The following is a 21,598-nucleotide window of genomic DNA, read 5'->3' as shown; positions in this document are numbered from 1 at the left end:
AAGCAAGTTTTAAATCCAATATGAAATCATTTCTGCTGGATGACTCCATCTATTCCATGTACAAATTTCTATTTAAAAGCTGGTAGCCTGAGAGGGGCCCCTTGTTTGTGAGAGTACTTGCATAAGTAGGACTAAAAAATATGCTTATTGGTGTTAAAACCAGTCAATTACTGCAAATTCAGTCATTCCACACCACTTCAATAAAAGAATCATTCAAATAATCTCTGGAATATGCAAGTAACTGACTGGCTAACTAACTAACTCAGTGCAATATGGATGCTAACCACCATATCACAGAGGTTGTAGAACTCGAGTTATTAAGCCCTGCGTGAGATACTCCACGTGCCATATTTCAGCTGGACAAAGTGTGACCACATCGGACAATGAAGATATGAGCCACATTCGAAGAATGGTGGGTAACATTGTCATATTGGTCTGCACATTTGCCTGGCTTGTCACACATTGACCAGGTCAGCAATATGAATGGTTAGCAAGGTATTTCTTGTGGTCCTCCAGTAACTGCTCATAATGTTTTTGCACTCACATTAAAACTGAGTGGATGAAAGTGGCTCCAGACAATGTCCACACTCTTTAACTTATTGCCATAATAGTTAAAGGCCCTGATTGTAGCACAGGAGGACTCATTACTGTACTGAATTCTTGAAAATCAGACATAATGTTCAGTTCTGTAGTCCTAATCTTTTGTGGGTTGTCATATACCAAATCTGTGATTTGGAGTTCATTTCACTCGCATGTATGCTTGGTGTTGAACATTTGCAAATGTTAGTGTAGTTTGATTCGTAAAGATTATTCAGTAAAGGCCACATCTCTTAGTTGCTACTGCAGGAGCTAAGATTAATGGCAGTTCCTGATCACTGTATAACTACAAAATCAGACATTAATATACTGCTAATGTTTTTGTAAACATTGAAGAACACAGATTTAGTAAGTATTGTAGTAATTGTTCTGAAATTGAAACTTAGAATTTACTGCCATGATGTTTTCTTGAAATTTATCATGCAGTTATATCTCATTGTGAATGTACACAACTACTTTCACAGCTTGAATGCAAACATACTGTCTGATTTTTGGGTGGAACATGAATTTCTCGGTAAACTATAGCATGTGTGTGTGAATATTGGAAGTGTAATCTGTAAGATGGATGTCAACAGAGAAGTGTATATGCTCACAGTGCATAGAATGAAGATAGGGTGAGGAGATTTATAATATTAAATAGGACTAAAGTTTGACTGAGATGGTAAATGGTTATTTTAGCTTAATCAAAGTCCAGATGATAGACACAGGTCAGCTATAAACTTGAAACAACAGTTACATATTTGTTAATCATTTCAGTGTAGATACTTGAAAAGCAATATCTAAACATGTTCACATAGGCTCTAACCTCAACTCATTTCTCCTATTATGTCTGATGTTTTTGGAACTTGAATTATACAGACATGTGCTATACTTTTTCCAAACAAACTATTTCAGGCAATTTTCAGAGGTTGAATTAAGAATGACACTGCAAACTTTATCTCAACATATGTCATAAGTGGAGTTTTTCTGAGTGATTAATAGTATATGAAACTTTTCTTTGTGTATTGCAGAATGATCTAGGACAAACCTCACAAACAAACTGAGTCTTTCAGTAGATATAAGATTCCTGTTCATAGTGAAGAGAACATGGCTTCAATTATCATCCATTCTGCCATCACAAATTCCAAATGAGCTACTTTGTCCTTTGTAGTACATCCCTTTGATTAGAATGTCCTGAAAGTACCCTTGATTAGAAGGTAACCATCTTTGCTCTTGGCTACTTTGCTTGTGTATTCTCTCCCTTAGGTGAAATGCTAGAAGCAGATACTAGGAAGCATGAAAAATAATTATCATAGCTAATATTGAAGTTTTCTGAAATTTATACATATTTGTTTAAACAGACTAGGTTTATTAAAGTGGCTTTTATTAGTTAAAGATAGGATAATAGCTGGAGTATATAAAATATAATGATATTTAAGACAATTTTTCACCTGTCACTTAAAAGGTTGAAGTTGCCATTAAGTACTGCTGTTCTGCCAGGGTTTTTAAATGAAATAAGCTGCTCAAAAAAAGTTTTGATTACCTGCATATCCATGGACATCTGTATGATTAGATTCAGTTAGAACAAGGAATGAAAGAATAAATCTTATGAAACTAAAAAGAAATAAATGTGCTATGAAACTAAAACATAGCATTAACCAAATTAAGGCAGTTTGTTCAAAAATGGACATCTTCACTCATTCGTGAAATCAAAAGTTGCTGTTGGGTAACATTTAATACAGTGTTGCCACATCACATGCACTGTCAAATGCTTGGATCCCCCTGGCATACTGCACATGATGCAGTCCAGACATTGTTGCCCAAGCCTGTCCCACTCTTTGATGATTGCTCTCATGACATCTTTCAGTGTGTGAGAAGAGTTCTTGGAATGATGCAATTCAAACTTTAGCTGACATCAGATGTGTTTAATTGGATTCATGGCAGCAGATATAGGCAATTCCATTTAGTTGAGTCCTGCTGCATGGAGGAAGGTGTTCGTGAGATGGGCACATTAATTTCATGCAGTATCATCTTCAAAGAAGGATCCAGCTCAAAAAAGTCGACTGTAGGTCTGGATAATAGGTTGGAGCATAATATTCTGATATTATACATCCCCGTACAGTTATAAGAATGACACCCATTCAAGATAACAGTCCGAAACATGACTGTTCCACCTCTCTGCTGAACCCGTGTTACTGCAAGCCAGGGATGTGTGTTGGCACCTGGCTACCTCAGTACTCATTTATGACAATCACTAGACATCAAACAAATCTTGCATATGTTGTTGTTGTTGTGGTCTTCAGTTCTGAGACTGGTTTGATGCAGCTCTCCATGCTACTCTATCCTGTGCAAGCTTTTTCATCTCCCAGTACCTACTGCAACCTACATCCTTCTGAATCTGCTTAGTGTATTCATCTCTTGGTCTCCCTCTACGATTTTTACCCTCCACGCTGCCCTCCAATACTAAATTGGTGATCCCTTGATGCCTCAGAACATGTCCTACCAACCGATCCCTTCTTCTGGTCAAGTTGTGCCACAAACTTCTCTTCTCCCCAATCCTATTCAATACTTCCTCATTAGTTATGTGATCTACCCATCTAACCTTCAGCATTCTTCTGTAGCACCACATTTCGAAAGCTTCTATTCTCTTCTTGTCCAAACTATTTATCGTCCATGTTTCACTTCCATACATGGCTACACTCCATACGAATACTTTCAGAAATGACTTCCTGACACTTAAATCAATACTGGATGTTAACAAATTTCTCTTCTTCAGAAACGCTTTCCTTGCCATTGCCAGCCTACATTTTGTATCCTCTCTACTTCGACCATCATCAGTTATTTTGCTCCCCAAATAGCAAAACTCCTTTACTACTTTAAGTGCCTCATTTCCTAATCTAATTCCCTCAGCATCACCCGACTTAATTAGACTACATTCCATTATCCTTGTTTTGCTTTTGTTGATGTTCATCTTATATCCTCCTTTCAAGACACTGTCCATTCCATTCAACTGCTCTTCCAAGTCCTTTGCTGTCTCTGACAGAATTACAATGTCATCGGCGAACCTCAAAGTTTTTATTTCTTCTCCATGAATTTTAATACCTACTCCGAATTTTTCTTTTGTTTCCTTTACTGCTTGCTCAATATACAGATTGAACAACATCGGGGAGAGGCTACAACCCTGTCTTACTCCCTTCCCAACAACTGCTTCCCTTTCATGTCCCTCGACTCTTATAACTGCCATCTGGTTTCTGTACAAATTGAAAATAGCCTTTTGCTCCCTGTATTTTACCCCTGCCACCTTTAGAATTTGAAAGAGAGTACTCCAGTCAACATTGTCAAAAGCTTTCTCTAAGTCTACAAATGCTAGAAACGTAGGTTTGCCTTTCCTTAATCTTTCTTCTAAGATAAGTCGTAAGGTCAGTATTGCCTCACGTGTTCCAGTGTTTCTACGGAATCCAAACTGATCTTCCCCGAGGTTGGCTTCTACTAGTTTTTCCATTCGTCTGTAAAGAATTCGTGTTAGTATTTTGCAGCTGTGACTTATTAAGCTGATAGTTCGGTAATTTTCACATCTGTCAACACCTGCTTTCTTTGGGATTGGAATTATTATATTCTTCTTGAAGTCTGAGGGTATTTCGCCTGTTTCATACATCTTGCTCACCAGATGGTAGAGTTTTGTCAGGACTGGCTCTCCCACGGCCGTCAGTAGTTCCAATGGAATATTGTCTACTCCGGGGGCCTTGTTTCGACTCAGGTCATTCAGTGCTCTGTCAAACTCTTCACGCAGTATCGTATCTCCCATTTCATCTTCATCTACATCCTCTTCCATTTCCATAATATTTTCCTCAAGTACATCGCCCTTGTATAGACCCTCTATATACTCCTTCCACCTTTCTGCTTTCCCTTCTTTGCTTAGAACTGGGTTTCCATCTGAGGTCTTGATATTCATACAAGTGTTTCTCCTTTCTCCAAAGGTCTCTTTAATTTTCCTGTAGGCGGTATCTATCTTACCCCTAGTGAGATAGGCCTCTACATCCTTACATTTGTCCTCTAGCCATCCCTGCTTAGCCATTTTGCACTTCCTGTCGATCTCATTTTTGAGACGTTTGTATTCCTTTTTGCCTGTTTCACTTACTGCATTTTTATATTTTCTCCTTGCATCAATCAAATTCAATATTTCTTCTGTTACCCAAGGATTTCTACTAGCCCTCGTCTTTTTACCTACTTGATCCTCTGCTGCCTTCACTACTTCATCCCTCAAAGCTACCCATTCTTCTTCTACTGTATTTATTTCCCCCATTCCTGTCAATTGCTCCCTTATGCTCTCCCTGAATCTCTGTACAACCTCTGGTTCTTTTAGTTTATCCAGGTCCCATCTCCTTAAATTCCCACCTTTTTGCAGTTTCTTCAGTTTTAATCTACAGGTCATAACCAATAGATTGTGGTCAGAGTCCACATCTGCCCCTGGAAATGTCTTACAATTTAAAACCTGGTTCCTAAATCTCTGTCTTACCATTATATAATGTATCTGATACCTTTTAGTATCTCCAGGGTTCTTCCATGTATACAACCTTCTTTCATGATTCTTAAACCAAGTGTTAGCTATGATTATGTTGTGCTCTGTGCAAAATTCTAGCAGGCGGCTTCCTCTTTCATTTCTGTCCCCTAATCCATATTCACCTACTATGTTTCCTTCTCTCCCTTTTCCTACACTCGAATTCCAGTCACCCATGACTATTAAATTTTCGTCTCCCTTCACAATCTGAATAATTTCTTTTATTTCATCATACATTTCTTCAATTTCTTCGTCATCTGCAGAGCTAGTTGGCATATAAACTTGTACTACTGTAGTAGGTGTGGGCTTCGTATCTATCTTGGCCACAATAATGCGTTCACTATGCTGTTTGTAGTAGCTCACCCGCATTCCTATTTTCCTATTCATTATTAAACCTACTCCTGCATTACCCCTATTTGATTTTGTGTTTATAACCCTGTAGTCACCTGACCAGAAGTCTTGTTCCTCCTGCCACCGAACTTCACTAATTCCCACTATATCTAACTTCAACCTATCCATTTCCCTTTTTAAATTTTCTAACCTACCTGCTCGATTAAGGGATCTGACATTCCACGCTCCGATCCGTAGAACGCCAGTTTTCTTTCTCCTGATAACGACATCCTCTTGAGTAGTCCCCACCCGGAGATCCGAATGGGGGACTATTTTACCTCCGGAATATTTTACCCAAGAGGACGCCATCATCATGTAATCATACAGTAAAGCTGCATGCCCTCGGGAAAAATTACGGCTGTAGTTTCCCTTTGCTTTCAGCCGTTCGCAGTACCAGCACAGCAAGGCCGTTTTGGTTATTGTTACAAGGCCAGATCAGTCAATCATCCAGACTGTTGCAACTACTGAAAAGGCTGCTGCCCCTCTTCAGGAACCACACGTTTGTCTGGCCTCTCAACAGATACCCCTCCGTTGTGGTTGCACCTACGGTACGGCAATCTGTATCGCTGAGGCACGCAAGCCTCCCCACCAACGGCAAGGTCCATGGTTCATGGTTGCATATATAAGTGAGCAAAATGTGGCACCAATGATCCAGGTTCCACTCCATGTTTTCTCTACCCCACATTCTTTATGCACTATTGTGCTGGTAGGTTTGTACATTTTTAAATGCACATCAAGTGGCCAAATTGATTGATTGAAGATAGTTGCATAGTTACAAGTGGTATTTTATGATAGCAGTCATCAGCTGCTGTTGTGAATGCAAGTGAACAACTATGAGGCAAGTTTTCAGTATTTGGTTGAAAGACTGAATTGTGTTGTTGAGGTGCATACCAATCAAGTGAGCAACTTCCTACACAGACAAGCCCTCGTGCTGTAAAGTAACACACCATTTATACTTTAAATCACCTTTTGAGGAGCATTGACAGGCTTAACAGAGTACATGAGCTGCAGTGCAGAGTTGCTGATTGGGAACGTAGCAAGCTTTAATGAACTGCACTCAGAATGCAGGTTCATTTTTACTTCTGTTATACTAGTTGCTGTACATAATGATTTCCTGTGGTCAAAAGAGTCTGACAAAGATGTGTACTACACTAAAATAAAAGCTATGCAACTCATGAGGGTAGTGGAAAATTTTTTTTGAGCAGCTTATGATAAGTTATTTAAAAAAAACCATAATTATAAATACAATCTGGGGATCTGTAAATGCGCATGGTAATCATTTTTACTGTTGTTATTTCAACAGTTGTGACCTCAGTACCTCTCAGTGGCCAACTTATAAACGAGAAATTGGACAACATTTTGCAACTTCACATACTGAGATACTTGATCAGTCATGAAAAATTCATCATAAAACCATTGTACTACCTTTCATTGCCAATATTGGTGGAAAAATAAGGTAATTGTGTACATTTTCCATTACATGTCACTAAATTTATGGCCTTGAAATAGCTTTAAAAAAATAAAATAAATAATTAATCAGAAATCTCAGTCTAGCAATTGTGAACCATTTTCAGTTTAATATATTTATCTCACTGAGAGTAAGAGAGTCTAATTTTACGCCAAATTCTATAGATGAGTTTACAACTGATGTCAGAGGCAACAGAAAATTTCCAAACGCAACAGTGAAAATATAAATAGATATTTGTAACACAGTATAACATGTGCTAAATAGTGTGTTTTTGCTTACCAATATATATATATGAGATAAGAAAGTTCTAGCAGACTGCAAACACTTTAGAAGCAACAGAGACCACTCACCAAATAGTAGAAGCATTGAATTGCATGAAAGAGCTTGCAAGCAGGAGAGAGAGGGGGGTTGGGGGCAGGGTGGGGGGGAGTAGCTGGCACCTCATAGGGAGTCAGAAGGTATTCAGGTTTGGGTACAGTGTGTTAGCAGAGATTGAGACCAGGAGGATTATGAGAGCAAAGGATGTGCTTCAAGGATAACAGTTATCTGTGTAGTGCAGAAAAGCTGATTTGACAAAAAAGTAACACCAAAGTTGGTCATAAAATGAAATGATTTTTCCCTGTCTCTGTTAATAACTTATGTCAATATATTGCTCATATCATATGAAATTCCTTCAGTTCATAGAATGGGTGCTCTAGTTGTCAGCTGTAACTCCAGAAGTCTAGATCTATTTATTTTGCCTCTGGTGTTGTGATGGATATCTTCTCTTGCACTTAACATAAAGTAGTACAGCACAAATATAGAGGTTTGTAATTGAAGGTATTTTCATGTTGACAAAGAGGGGTCAGCAACAACTTTCCAGCATCTGTGATATGGCTGGAGTGTCACCATAACAACAGACTGAAAGAAATGTGAAACTAAAAAAAAAAAAAACAAAAAAACAATGTAAGCCATCCTTAGATACTCATCCATGACTAAACCTACCAATTTCTATGTAGATAGGACACTCATGCTGTATTTCTAAAATATTTTACTTATTTGACTTCTATGAGTTCAGAGGATCATAGTGGAAGGTTCTGCATTTTGTCAGGGTTACAGAGTGGTTTATTAGGTGCAAACCAATTCTTTGCCCAGCCCAGGGTTCCCTGCAAAGCATAGTGCAACACTATAGCATTACCAGATAAATGACAGAGGCCCAATATAACTGAACAAATCATTAATATCCACTCTGAAGAAAAATAGCCCCATGAGTGCACCCTGCAGTCATTACTTCCTTCACAGCAGAGTGCTGTTGTTTAAATAGGAGTGAATTACAGCTACAGATAATTTACTTATCCAGTAAATTCGAATTTTGAAAGCAGTAAGTCATCTGTTGATAACCAAACTGACTTGTGCAGAGAGTATTAAATTTTTAAAATGTTTGCACAATTGATCGTGTATTGAAGACTCCTAACTTTTTAGAGAAGACTGGGATTATAGGAACAGGTCAGTAATTTTGTGAAGGCATGAGCTTATTTGTCAACAAGTCAGGTACATTTTTTTTTCCTCTCTTTTAATTGTGTGATTAAATACCACATAATATTTTGCAGAATCGGTGAGGAAAGGAACATATAGGAAATACTGACAAGAGTAAGGGACAGGATGATAGGACATCTGTTACAATATCAGGAAATAACTTCAGTGATACTAAAGGGAGCTGTAGAGGATAAAAACTGTAGAGCAAGACAGAGATTGGAAATCAGGACATGGAGGACAGAGGACATAGGCTGCAATTGCCACTCTGAGATGAAAAGGTTGACACAGGAGAGGAATTCATGGCAATCCACATCAAACTAGTCAGGAGACCCATGACTCAAAAAATAGACATTCATACTTTTGGAGTAGGAGGATTTAGAAACATCTGTGGATGTGATAATATCCTAGTGAAATTCATACTTCCAAGGGATCTCTGCATGCAGAAGATCTGTTGTATTGATTTTGCATCTCTGTTGCTTTCTGAGTTCAGACATGAGTGATTTCAGTCATTTGGATTGAACATTCTTGTATGTTGATAGGAGTACACTCTTGTCTTATGGTTATCCCATGCTACCTGGCACTTGATGGGAGTATATGTGTTCATGTGATACTCTTTTTAGCTAGAGTAAGTCTGTCTTTGTAGTGTTTCTTGCACTTCAGGGAGCAATAGGCTATACATGTGGTGTTTTCTACTTGGTTCCACCGCAACAAGAGCTTTTATAAATTCTAAGCAATATGAGGATCTCTTTCTTAATATGAGCCAGGTCATCAGAATTAAATTTACCCAAATATTTGGGCAGATCTTCTCAAGTGGTTAACAATAGTGATATAAATCAATGAATCTTTACAATAAATGATCAAAAAGAAGTTCCTCAGATTATTAATTTGAGTTTCATACCCCAAGCCCCAACTTACATCTCTTAGATAATTTATGATCACATTAATATAGACCTCTAACCCATACAACACATTGCTCAATATTTAGTAGCGTGTTTGCATCTAAATGAGAATGTTGTTCAAAACAGATTGAGAGAAGGTATTTTATCATGTTCAGCAAAGCATCCCTCTCCCATGATACTTAGTTTGTACATACTCTTGAGAAGGTAATAATAATATTATCTCAACAGACATTCATACAAATTAGTCAGTAGTTTGTGAAATACTAATTTAAAGATCTGAAAAGTTTTTTTAAAAAAATCACCACAGATGTTGACATTAATTTCAGATTTTCAAATCTGCCATCCTAGATTAAAATTTTTCCCAACGCTTATTTCCATCTGCACTGGAAGATCTGTATAAACTGACAAGAACAATATTCTCTTCTCTCTATCTTATACAGCAAAATTCTGCATCAGGATGAAATTTCATAGTGGTAAGACACTGGGTTTGAATGTGGAAAGATGGTGGTCCAAATTCCTGTGCAGACATCCAGTTTTAGGGGTTCTATGATTTCCCTAAATTGTTCCTTTGAAAATGTATGGCAGATTTCTTTCTATAGTTCAAGCCTCTACTCTTATCTCTAACGACATCAACATCGATGGGAAATTGTAACCTAACTCTCTTTCCTTCCTTCCTTCATCAAGCTCAGTTCAGTACAAGTTTACAAATATCTTTGCAAATGTAAATGAATCTTTAACAAATTTCCAGAACCTGTATATTTTCTTATACTTCTACTCATAATGGCTCCACTAACAGACCCATGTGGGATGTAAAACTAATTTTGATTGTTAACTAATGTTTTGACTCACACGCAATATGTCAACATTTTCAATGCAACAGACACGTTCTAATTCTAACATTATTCCTGATGCAGAGAATATTAACTTTCAATAGTGTAACTTTTCTTTATTTCTGTCATTCTTTTTCTGCAGTCAACATTCTTATCAGTAGAACACCTCATTTGTGATGCGTGTGGGCTACAGTCTCAGTACATCACATTATAAATTTATATTTGGACAAGAGGACTGAGATAAGTTTAATTCAGTTACTTGGTAAATAATCAGCCTGTCACATTTCTTCAAGTTTTAGCCTTCTTTGTGTTTCTTTATTCAGGTGTTAAGCTCATTTTTAGGACACAGATTATGTTTATTGTTAAAATGGTGAATAAGAGTAGTAATGGGTGAGTGAGTAAATATGACTAATTGAATTTGTATTTTACAGCTTTTCAAGTTTTATTTCACATACACAATAAACAGCAGCCCTTTTTGTTAGATGACATTTTGTGGTATTAGTACATATTTACAACCATATTGCAATCAATGTTGGATTAAACAATTATATTTACATCTGAGGAAGTTCCATTTGATACGTCTTCCTAATTCCCAATAACGAGATGCTCTTCCTGATAATTTATGAAACAGGTTGCACATTTGGCTCATCACCTATTGTAATGGAGTGCACATTATCTGGTAGTGATGACCCTCACTCCAGAACAGAAATTCAGGAATCAGCAGTCTGTGACCTGCTTGCAAACTTGTGTGAGGCATTCCTTATGAAAGGAGGCATCCAACAGTTGGGGAAGGAGGGGGGAGGTGGGGGGTGTGTCACCAGTCATTCCTTATTGTCCATTGCTTACATCCAGATTTCTTTCCACTGAGCCCAACTCTATTTTGACAGTAAGATGGCAACACATTGGGGAGTGGGATACTGAAGTTCAATGTGTGTAAAGCAGACCATAGCTCTTGATTTGTTACCGGTACTTCTCAAAGTGCCCTGGACCCAGCAGCTAACTGCCAGCTTCTCCCCAGCTTTACTAGGCAGAGATGAGTGTCTTTGATGGCCTGGGCTTCTCTATCTGTTGTCTTGATCAGATATGGCTTGAGATCTGGAGCTCATGAAGAATTTCGCAGTACCAATACGCCTCATTCGTTCCAGAGCCCAGAGCACAGAATGTAGCTTCACATCAGATACTGTAAATCCATTTGGTAAATCAGACTTGAAGGAGGTAGCCTTTAGTGTTGTCATGATGGGTGGGCCCCTCTCATTCATTTTTAACCTTCCCGTAACATATCCCTCTCTCCTTGCTGAGGAAGGAACAATTAGTTTGGAAAGGTACTTGGTATATAGAAGCAGATATGTTATATGTGTGTTGGCGGCACTGACAATTCTTCTTAAGATAAATACTGGCCAGAAACGTCAGTTAGCTTTTTTGTTTTGATACACTTATTTTTTTATAATGTGTATAAGTATTTATGGCTCTCTGCATTTCTCTCGAAGCAAAAAATTAAAATAATCCAAGAATTTTATTTAAGTTCCAGAAATAAAGAAATGTTTAATTGAATTCATTATTGTATAATGTCTCTCCAAATTAAGTGAGTGCCATTTTAACCCTTTGTTATTTTCAGACAATTATGTGGAGAGAGAGAGAGAGAGAGAGAGAGAGAGAGAGAGAAAAGAAAACGTACCACCAAAATTCCACAATGCAAGTTTGTTAAGCTTTTACTATGGAAAATTATTTTTTTTTGCAGGAAGTTCGTGCACATTTATACTCAATGTGGAGTGGTGGTGATATGGCTTTCATGAGGGTGCCAGAATCAGCTGAGTTACCAGATGGTCCAAGTCATACTGATAATTGAACTTAAAAAAACTTTTAACTATAAATGTTGTGTGCATGTGATTTTAAAGGTACAAATTATGAGATTGTTTAATATAGTTTATGAATGTTCATATTTCTTCTTTATAAACTGTGGTGCTATACCATTGCAGATGTCACCCATAATAAAAGAGATCTTCCTTATTGCTATATTTTTCTATTATATTTGAGAGAGTGTTTGAACTGGCTTTATTTGAAAGATTGTTTCAAAGTGTTTTTCCTTTATTATATAGTCTTATACCATTTTAGTGAGCAACTTCTGAATCTAGAAGAAAACACTAAGTTCTTTAATGCTGCCCCAAAAATTTAAAACTGTTTCCCTTTCAAATAATTACTAGCAGATTTTAAATATAATGTTGTACATACGTATGTGTGTAGTAAAGTGGTTTGTGGGATAAGGTATCCTGCATGAGCAGCTCTCTGTCAGTGAGGATTTGGTCCTCAGCAATCTTTGCACTGGATTTTTACTACAACCATCAGTAATAGGACATAATTTTTTGTCTCTACAAACAAAGCAGATTACCATTTGATACATTGTCAATATCATCCAATGCTAATTTTTCAGTGTAAAACACTTAGGTATCTATGTTTGTTATCTGAAAGTCTTTGCAAGCTGTGTATTGTAGGGTACTCGTTATTACCTGTTAAGTACCAGATTTTTATCATGTTTCATGTACAATTCCTAAGTGTAACATTGAAGAAAAACATGTTTATGTAATTTATACATTCTAAAAATACTCTAATTTCATCATCATACTTTCTTTATGGTTGTGTACCTCCATATCCTTATATGTGAAAAATGGTGACTAGTATTATTTACATAATTTTTACTGAGAGGCAAGGGTCTCTCCTCACACATCCTCCTAAAGCCAAGGTATACAAACCAAATCAGCAGCCTTTTATTGAAACTAATAAATCTGAATGGTGGCTTGGTCATTCCTGCAATTATCGTATGATATTAATGCCAATCAAACTGGTGTTGAATAAATCAAACAATGGAAAATCCAGGATGGAATGTAACCATATTAGAGAAGGGGAGTTGCTACTCACCATATAGCGGAGATGCTGAGTCGCGATAGGCACAACAAAAAGATTCACACAATTATAGCTTTCGGCCGTGACAAAGGCCTTAGTGGCCGAAAGCTATAATTGTGTGAATCTTTTTGTTGTGCCTATCACAACTCAGCATCTCCGCTATATGGTGAGTAGGAACTTTCCTTCTCTAATATTGTTGGTGTTGAATAAACTAATACAAAAGATAGGTCACATAAATAATGCTGTAATCAAAGCTAGTGAATCTCATAATTCAGATCAACATCATCATCAGTAGCAGCAGCCATTTGACACCCACTGCTTTATGATGGTCTCATCTTTAGTTTAGCTAGCAGAATGTTACTGGTATCCCATCAGGTGCAGTGGACTCCTCCTGTTGAGCAGTTTCATTTGGTTTTCTATCTCGTGATAGAAAATTCATTTTGATACCTATCATTTTGACATTTGTCTGATGATCTAAATGAGAAACTACAGTGTGATCTTTCTCAGTGAGACAGTTTCGGAATAAGACGTTTAGTATTTTGGCCTGTTCTGTCATTCTCCATTTTGATGCCATGTGATCACAGTGTGTCTGGATAGTTGGCTTTGATCCTTTATTGCTTTAGTAATTTCCAACATGCATATATCTATTGCTCGATGATTGGCCCTCATTTTCGGTATGGTTCTCGTATTAAAAGTACCTGTCTGGTAATACACACTGTTTGTAAATTTTTCTTTTTGTAAATTTTTCTTTCCAGACACAAATTCTTGTAGAATGGGTCCACAGACTGTACAGATTCTTAAAAGGATATCATGTTCCACTCATGGCTGTCAAATTTTTTATTTTTGCTATTGTCATTTAGGTATTTTGTGTAGCTGGTGTGGGACAGCTTTTAGGAATGGTAAGCAATAAATTATACAATACACAGCTGTAAAAGTTATTTTATTATTGACTATCGATTTCAGTCCACCCTTGCAATGTTTACGTATTATGAATATGTCTACTGCAGTATAATGTGTTATACCCAACATGACTTTTGTCTTAGGATGTAAACATTAAAGTCAGTAATTTTAATGCAATTCAGGTTCTTACATCATTATCAAGCACAAATAATTGGTGCTGTTATATGGCATAGATATATGTTGTGTCCTACTTTGCAACAAAGAATATGACAGCTGTGACCATTGATATAAGTATCATAGTTACCCTACACATGCTAGTTCTCATGCCTGTTGAACCAAAAATGTATTTGTGTTTCTTGAATTTTTCCCAGCAGATTGAATATTCCATTATCTTTCAGGTGTGTGTCTGGTTTATGATTAATTCTTTTTCTGATATTTCAGTGGACAACCTTACAGACATTGTCAAGGTGAGTCACTTGTAATATTTTTTAAAAACGTCATACATGTGCATTCGCTCCACAAAATGGTTCAAACGGCTCTGAGCACTATGGGACTCAACATCTTAGGTCATAAGTCCCCTAGAACTTAGAACTACTTAAACCTAACTAACCTAAGGACATCACACACACCCATGCCCGAGGCAGGATTAGAACCTGCGACCGTAGCAGTCCCGCGGTTCCGGACTGCAGCGCCAGAACCGCACGGCCACCGTGGGCGGCATTTGCTCCACAGTATTGTGTTATGTTGTCAGATGAAATACCAGAACAAGAATCAGTAACATCCCGGATGCTTACCCAAAAGATGATGGAATAAAAAGGCATTTGTTTACTGTTATTTATAACGCATATTGTGCTTCGACATGGCACCAAACTACTTGTGCATGATAATGCCATAACTACTAAAATTGTAAAAGTGCAAGGCAGCCATTAACAGAATGTATAACACACTTCCTCTGAAGCTTAGTTTTGAAAACTGTGTTAGGTCTACCAACATCACACCATGCCATTTATATTCTTCTGTTTATTTCTTTTGTTATCCATTGAGTTGTTGTCTTCAACTGCTCCTAATACAAGAACTCATCAGGTAATCCTGTGGTTCAATTGTTCAGTTGAATTAATTTCATTTTTGAAGAGTTGGTTATACATCATTTTTTTTGTTTTATTATCGTTTATTTTCGGGCTTGTTGTGTAACCTTTTCTGTTCTATTAAAGTCTACCATTCATTGAGGAAGTTTGTCTACTTTAGAGACAAACATTGTGTTGTGAGGAAGTTTGTCTACTTTAGAGACAAACATTGTGTTGTTGCTATTGTTATTGTCGTCGTGTTCTTCAGTCCAAGGACTGGTCTGATGGAGTTCTTCATGCTGTTCTGTCTGGTACATGTCCCTGCTTACTCTATTCAAGCCTTGGTTTCCCTTTACAATTTGTACTCCTGACATCTCCCTCCTTTACCAAATTAACTGTTCCTTGATGTCTCACAAGGTGTCCTACCAACCATTCCCTTCTTTTAGTCATATTGCGCCATATATTTTTTTTTCCCTCCCAACTTGATGCAGTACCTCCTCATTATTTATTCAGTACATTCATCTAATTGTAAGCATTATTCTTTAGCACCACCTTTCAAAAGCTTCTATCCTCCTCTTCTCTAATCAGCTTATCATCCACATTTCACTTCTGTGTAAGGTAATGTTCCAAACAAATTCCCTCAGAAAAGACTTCGTGACGCTTAAATGTATATGAGATATTAACAAATTCCTCTTTCTCAGAAATGATTTTCTTGTTATTGCCAGTTTGCATTTTATATCCTCTATACTTTGCCTATCATCAGCTATTTTGCTGCCTAAATAGCAAAACTTATCTGCTACCTTTAGTGTCTTATTTCCTTATCCAAGACTGATGACCACAGTAGTTAAGTCCCATAGTGCTCAGAGCCATTTTTCCTTATCCAATTCTGTCAATATGGCCTGACTTACCTTGACTACATTCCATTATCATCATTTTACTTACGACCTCTTTTCAAGAACTTTCATTCTTTTCAGTTGCTCTAGCAAGCCAATTGCTATCTCTGACAGAATTAGAATCCCATCATCAAACCATAAATTTTTTGCTTCTTCTTCCTGAATTTTAAACTCCTTTCCAAGTAGCTCCTTGGTTTCCTCTCCTGCTTCCTTAATGCACAGATCAAATAACATCAGGGAAATGCTACAACTCTGTTACATTCCCTCCTTGGCTACTGCTTCCCTTTCATTCCCTTTGACTCTTATAATGGCAGTCATTATTGCCTCGTGTATTCCTACATTTCTCTGGAACTGAAACTGTTCTTTTATGAAGTTGGTGTCTGCCAGTTTCTCTATTCTTCTGTAAATAATTTGTTAGTATTTTGCAATGACAACTTATTAAACTGGTGGATAAGTAATATTTACATCTGCAAGGGCTTGCCTTCTTTGGAAAAGGAATTGTTGTATTCTTCTTTAAATATGCATATTTCATTTGTTGATACCTTTTGCGTACAAGGTGGAATAGTTTTGTCGTGGCTCGCTCTTGATATCACGATTCTCAGAAGTTTCACTGTTTGAGTAAAAGGCTTCTAAAAATTATTTTCAAATATGAATGACAGAAGTGGAACAGCATTTGTGAGAGTTTTAAACTCATTCCTCATGTATAGTGTCTGAAGTTATGTTCTCAACAAATTGCTCTCAAGGAAAGGGACATATTTTGAGAGACCTCTGCTGCAATATTTGTGGAAATTGACTTGGATACAAAATAAGCTTTTTTGCACTAAATAAATTTGTAGCAAGGAGATAGGTCTGTACTATAAAGCTGAAGCATTCAGCAATCTGAGTGATAATTTTATCTCACACTTCTGTTGCAAAAACAGTTTTTTGAATCCATTTCCCTGTCTCTGTCACAGGATGCAGCGGCTCTGTGCATGTGGAAATATTGTCAGTGATGCTATCTCAGAAATATTTGTGAAATCTTCTACCCCTTGTACAGTCAGCAGATCATCTACTCATTTTTATAACTGGCCATACAATATAGAAATTTGTGGCACAGTATGATCAAATACAGACAGCCAAAATTGAATTGCTGGGTGCCTTAATTTTAGATGGAGCCCTGTTGCTTGAATAATTGTTGTGGTTTGTTGAGACATAAGCTCCGTTTGCTCCAGGCCTCCTACACTCTATTTTTATACACAGCTTGCACATTTCTTGGTTTAAAATTCCATCTCATGTTGGAAACATGAGGGAATTTTCTATTCACTATGTCAGTAAGCACCAGTAATGTGGTGTGGAGGACTATGGAAAAAACTAAGAATCTAATTAAGGCCACAAAAAAAAATTGTAACATCCGTATTCTGACTTATTGCCTAGGTTAAAACCAGATTCAACTTCTGGGCAAAACAGTGAGCAAAATAGGCATGTCTAAAATGTTATTCGGAAGATTCTGTACACCTGAATGATGACCCCCTCATAACAGCTGCGCCATTGCAGCTCTGAGAAATAATTTTGTTTTGTCCAAAAATCCAGTAAAGTTTCTTTGAGCAATTCTGCTAACATTTTTCAATCATATCCGCAAGGAGTAAGGGAAATGTAAACCATTTCTGCAGGTTTACCCTCAGTGAAAACATATCTGATTACTACGACAAACTGTGATATTGTTGAAATATTATTGTCTTATCTGTGATAAAAAAAAGAAAAAAAAAGAAAGAAAAAAAAAAAAACAGGGACAGCAGTTTTCTTTCTTGCTTGGTCATGATAAATCTCCAGCATACAGGAAAACAAATCATTTTTAATATGTTTACATGTGCCATTGTAAACTAGCCTTCAAAAGACGATCACTAAGCGCAGTGTCAAATCCAGCAGTGAATCCTAGACAACCTCTGAAAATTCCTGGATTTGATGAATCACTGCATTCGTAATGTCCATGAAGTACAAACTCAGAAACAGCACAATCTTTAATACAATACATAGTTTTAGAGATTACGTAATGATATTTATGAATCTGATCATTGTGTCTTTCAACTGACTGCCTATAAGCATTATCTAGTTGTTTTCTAGTATCCCATTTCCCAAAAATACTGCGATCTAGCTATGCAGTCATATATGGTCTTCACTGCTCTCATTTTATATGATCTGTGATAAATGTTCAAGATCGTCAGAGCCTCTTAGCATCCAAATTGTACTGCACCCAGTATTTTCTTTTGCAAACAACAAACACGGAAAACAGTACAATTTCTTTACTTATATTTTTAGTTTTCTTTACTAACTTGATTTCCGACTTCTCCTTAAGTCCTTGATTTAAACCTCTCCACTGAAATATCACGTATATTGACTTTTTATTGTAGACAATGGACTTCTCGGAACTCACATCTTCAGACTCACAACTACTTATTGTATCTTCCTGCTTGACATACAATAAAACTAGACACAGTATTGATAACTTAACTGCAACAATCAAGAGAAAACTTCTGCCAGCCATTGCTGACTACACTCCTGTTGTTATTTCAGTTTGAGAAGTATAATTGCTCACAGGAATCAATGACCAACAGATATTATAAGTGGCAGAATAGTGTATACATGAATTACCTTCAGCATCTGCAATTTATGTTTCATATTGGCAGAACAACTAGGAAGGAAAAGGAACCACACTTTGATGAGATTCTAAAGCAGGAGGGGAAGTGTAGGCTCCTGGCGGATACAGACCAGAACCTTGCTCTAGTGCTCAGTATACGAGGTGTCTGCTGCTCTCACTCCCTTCTTTGATCCTCGCCAGTGAACTCTAGTGCTCAGTATATGAGGTGTCTGCTGCCCTCACTCGCTTCTTTGATCCTCACCAGTGAACTCACCAGCTGGTATGCTGTCTTCTGAGATGCAGAACCGGATTCTGGGCACGCATTGAACTGAGCACATAAGAGCTGATCACCAGTTTCAAACATGACTGTGGATGTTGTCAGGGAAGATTGTATGTATATTACTGAATAATTATCTGTTATAGAGGCAAGAGTCTCGATGATTTTAAACTCAAAATCTTTATGAACTGTAAAATTTTCTCCGACCTAAATATTTCTATGGGGGGTCACTGCTCCGTTGCACCACAGGTCAAACCACCACTGCCGAAATGGCTACCTTCACCTTACCATGCAGTCCAACATCAGACAACTGTCACATCTGAATGCTCTCCACAAATCTAGATAGCGCACAATTTGATTAACCAGCCAAATGGAGACCTGCAATGAGGTCAATTCCAGAATCTATCAAGTGCTGATAACACTGTCTCATATAAGTGTGTGGCATCTCCACGTCCTCCACAGGGACCATTCAGCATCTGATGCTGTTCACATCCCTCATAACACCTTACCAGGCCTAGCAGCTACACTAAACACAAATAAAATGAATGCACTCTGGTAACCATTCTACCTGTCACAGAACTGCAGCTCTAATCATGTACATACCCACCCGATGGTGTGCTCGTGTACAAAGTTAAGTTCACATCCGACCATGTCTTCTGGGTGCTTGTCTTTCTTTTTTGTCGGGCAGTGAATATTCTTCAGTGTACCAAATAGACATAATCAGTGGCTTGTTTTTAAGGGCAGTTAGCATAGATTTTGTTGAAACTCAGTCAAAAAGTTCTTCAAATTGTATGAATCCCACACAAGTGGTAATTGATACTCATTGCTCCACAATTTTGCAAATAATTCATTGTGGTATATCAATTGCTCACCTTTCCCTGATTACATTGTAATGCCTTTTTTTCCTGCAGAGATGATAACTATAGTGAAGATCTTGGCACTATAGGGTTTTGACTAGGTCTGTGGTATTTTTGTGTCTTGTCTATCTGCTTTCTTGTGCAGTAGATGTTTCAGCTTCAGAGAATTCTCTTCATCTGCTTTCATTCTGATCTTTAGTGCTTTTGCTTGAGCTTTAACTATTTCTATTGAAACTCCACCATCTGCAGATGTCTTTACTATCTTCATATCTCAAATTGCTTTGTACATCTCACCTGACATCACTTCCATAATATCATTACTAATCTGTTTGTGTTTCTTATTAAATATTTGTGTGGATTAAGAAATTAAAGTGCTTGTATAATTCTCTCTGTTGTTAGCTACTGTGTCATCTACCATCTTTACTAATGAAATGTGGTGTCTACCCAACATACTTTTTCAGTTTGATTTCTTCACACCTAATTTTCAGTTATTATTTCATAGTATGACATGAAATGAAAAATAGGGTACATTATACTCTATAAGCCTTTTATGAATAGTTTGCTTATTTTAGAATATTCTATCACATTTCTATTATTGTTTGCCTGAAGCCGACACATTCTTTTCAATAGCTGCCCTATTTTATGTGAGATAATTTTATCTTTCATTTTCTTCATGTCTGCAACATCTTTGGATGTCTGCATAAGTACATTTTCTAAACAAATATCCCTTTTATCTGTGACTTATATTCATTATTTTCTAAAACAGCGAACTAGTTGATTAATTTAATGTGGTATACCCCCAAATTTGTAAATAAATTCTCAAAAATCTATGTTTTGCTCTGTCTGATGATTTTCTTTCCTCCTCCCTCTGCATCTATAAGGGCATTCGAATGAAACCCAGTCACTAGTGTAAAGACACAGTAACAATTTTATTAACTCAAAACTGTAGTTATACACAGTACACTTACTCAAAAATAGTTGCCAAAACTGTTGGCACATTTATCCCATTGCAACATTAGCTGGTCGATTCCATCCTTGAAGAAGCTAGTAGGCTGCTATCGGATCCAGGTCTGGACCCCGTCACACACATCGTTGTCCATTGCAAATCGATGTCTGCGAATAACTTGTTTTAGAGGTCCAAACACATGAGAGTCACATGGTGAAAGGTCGGGACTGCGAAACGGATATTCCAGCGTTTCCCACCGAAACTGCTGCAATGTCGTCTTCACCACATTGGCCGTGTGCGACCATTGTCACACAGGAGGATAATGCCATTGGACAACATACCTCGGTGTTTCAACTTGGTGGCTCGCCTAAGGTTCTGTAAAGTGCCTTGATAATGCTGGGCATAGATGGTGGTTCCCTGTTCCAGGAACTTGACAAGCTGTGGGCCCTTGTGGTTAAAAAATGGAGGACATCATGACCTTACCAGAACTGATGTGCACAGCCTTTGATTTCTTTGGAGGTGATAAAGTCGCATGTTTCCACTGCTTGTTCTGATGCTTGCTTTCCAGTTCAAAGTGGTGACACTGTGTTTTATCACCTGAGACAATACATGACAGAAAGTCATATTCCTCCTCATGATAACATTGCGGACGACTCAAGGACAGCGCCATTCGAGTATTGCGCTGTTCGGCGGTCAGTTGGTGGGGATCCCACTGTGCACAGATTTTTCAGAAGTTCGAGTGTTCATGCATTATGATGTGGGCGGTGCCCATGTTAATACCCAGTAATCGATGGATCTTGTCCACAGTGATACTATGGTTGTCCAGGACTCGAGCATTCACTTCTGCAACGATTTGCGGTGTGATGACACGATAAGCCTGTCCAGGAGGAGCATCGTCTGCCAGTGACTCACG

The 21,598-nt window shown here is 37.5% G+C and overlaps 1 protein-coding gene across 1 annotated transcript in view; it reads left to right on the top strand.

The window, feature by feature from the left end:
- The window catches only part of LOC124795507, a 131,387-nt gene extending 119,155 nt beyond the window's left edge, over positions 1-12,232 (top strand). Inside the window, exon 4 of the mRNA XM_047259568.1 lies at positions 11,975-12,232. Within this exon, the coding sequence (XP_047115524.1) occupies positions 11,975-12,082 (108 nt within the window). The 3' untranslated portion in view covers positions 12,083-12,232. The remainder of the gene's footprint in view (positions 1-11,974) is intronic.
- Positions 12,233-21,598: the final 9,366 nt, after the last annotated feature.

This window comes from Schistocerca piceifrons, chromosome 4 (assembly GCF_021461385.2).
Source record: "Schistocerca piceifrons isolate TAMUIC-IGC-003096 chromosome 4, iqSchPice1.1, whole genome shotgun sequence".
NCBI classification, from domain to species: Eukaryota; Metazoa; Arthropoda; class Insecta; order Orthoptera; family Acrididae; genus Schistocerca; species Schistocerca piceifrons.
This window is presented reverse-complemented; position numbering and strand designations above follow the sequence as displayed.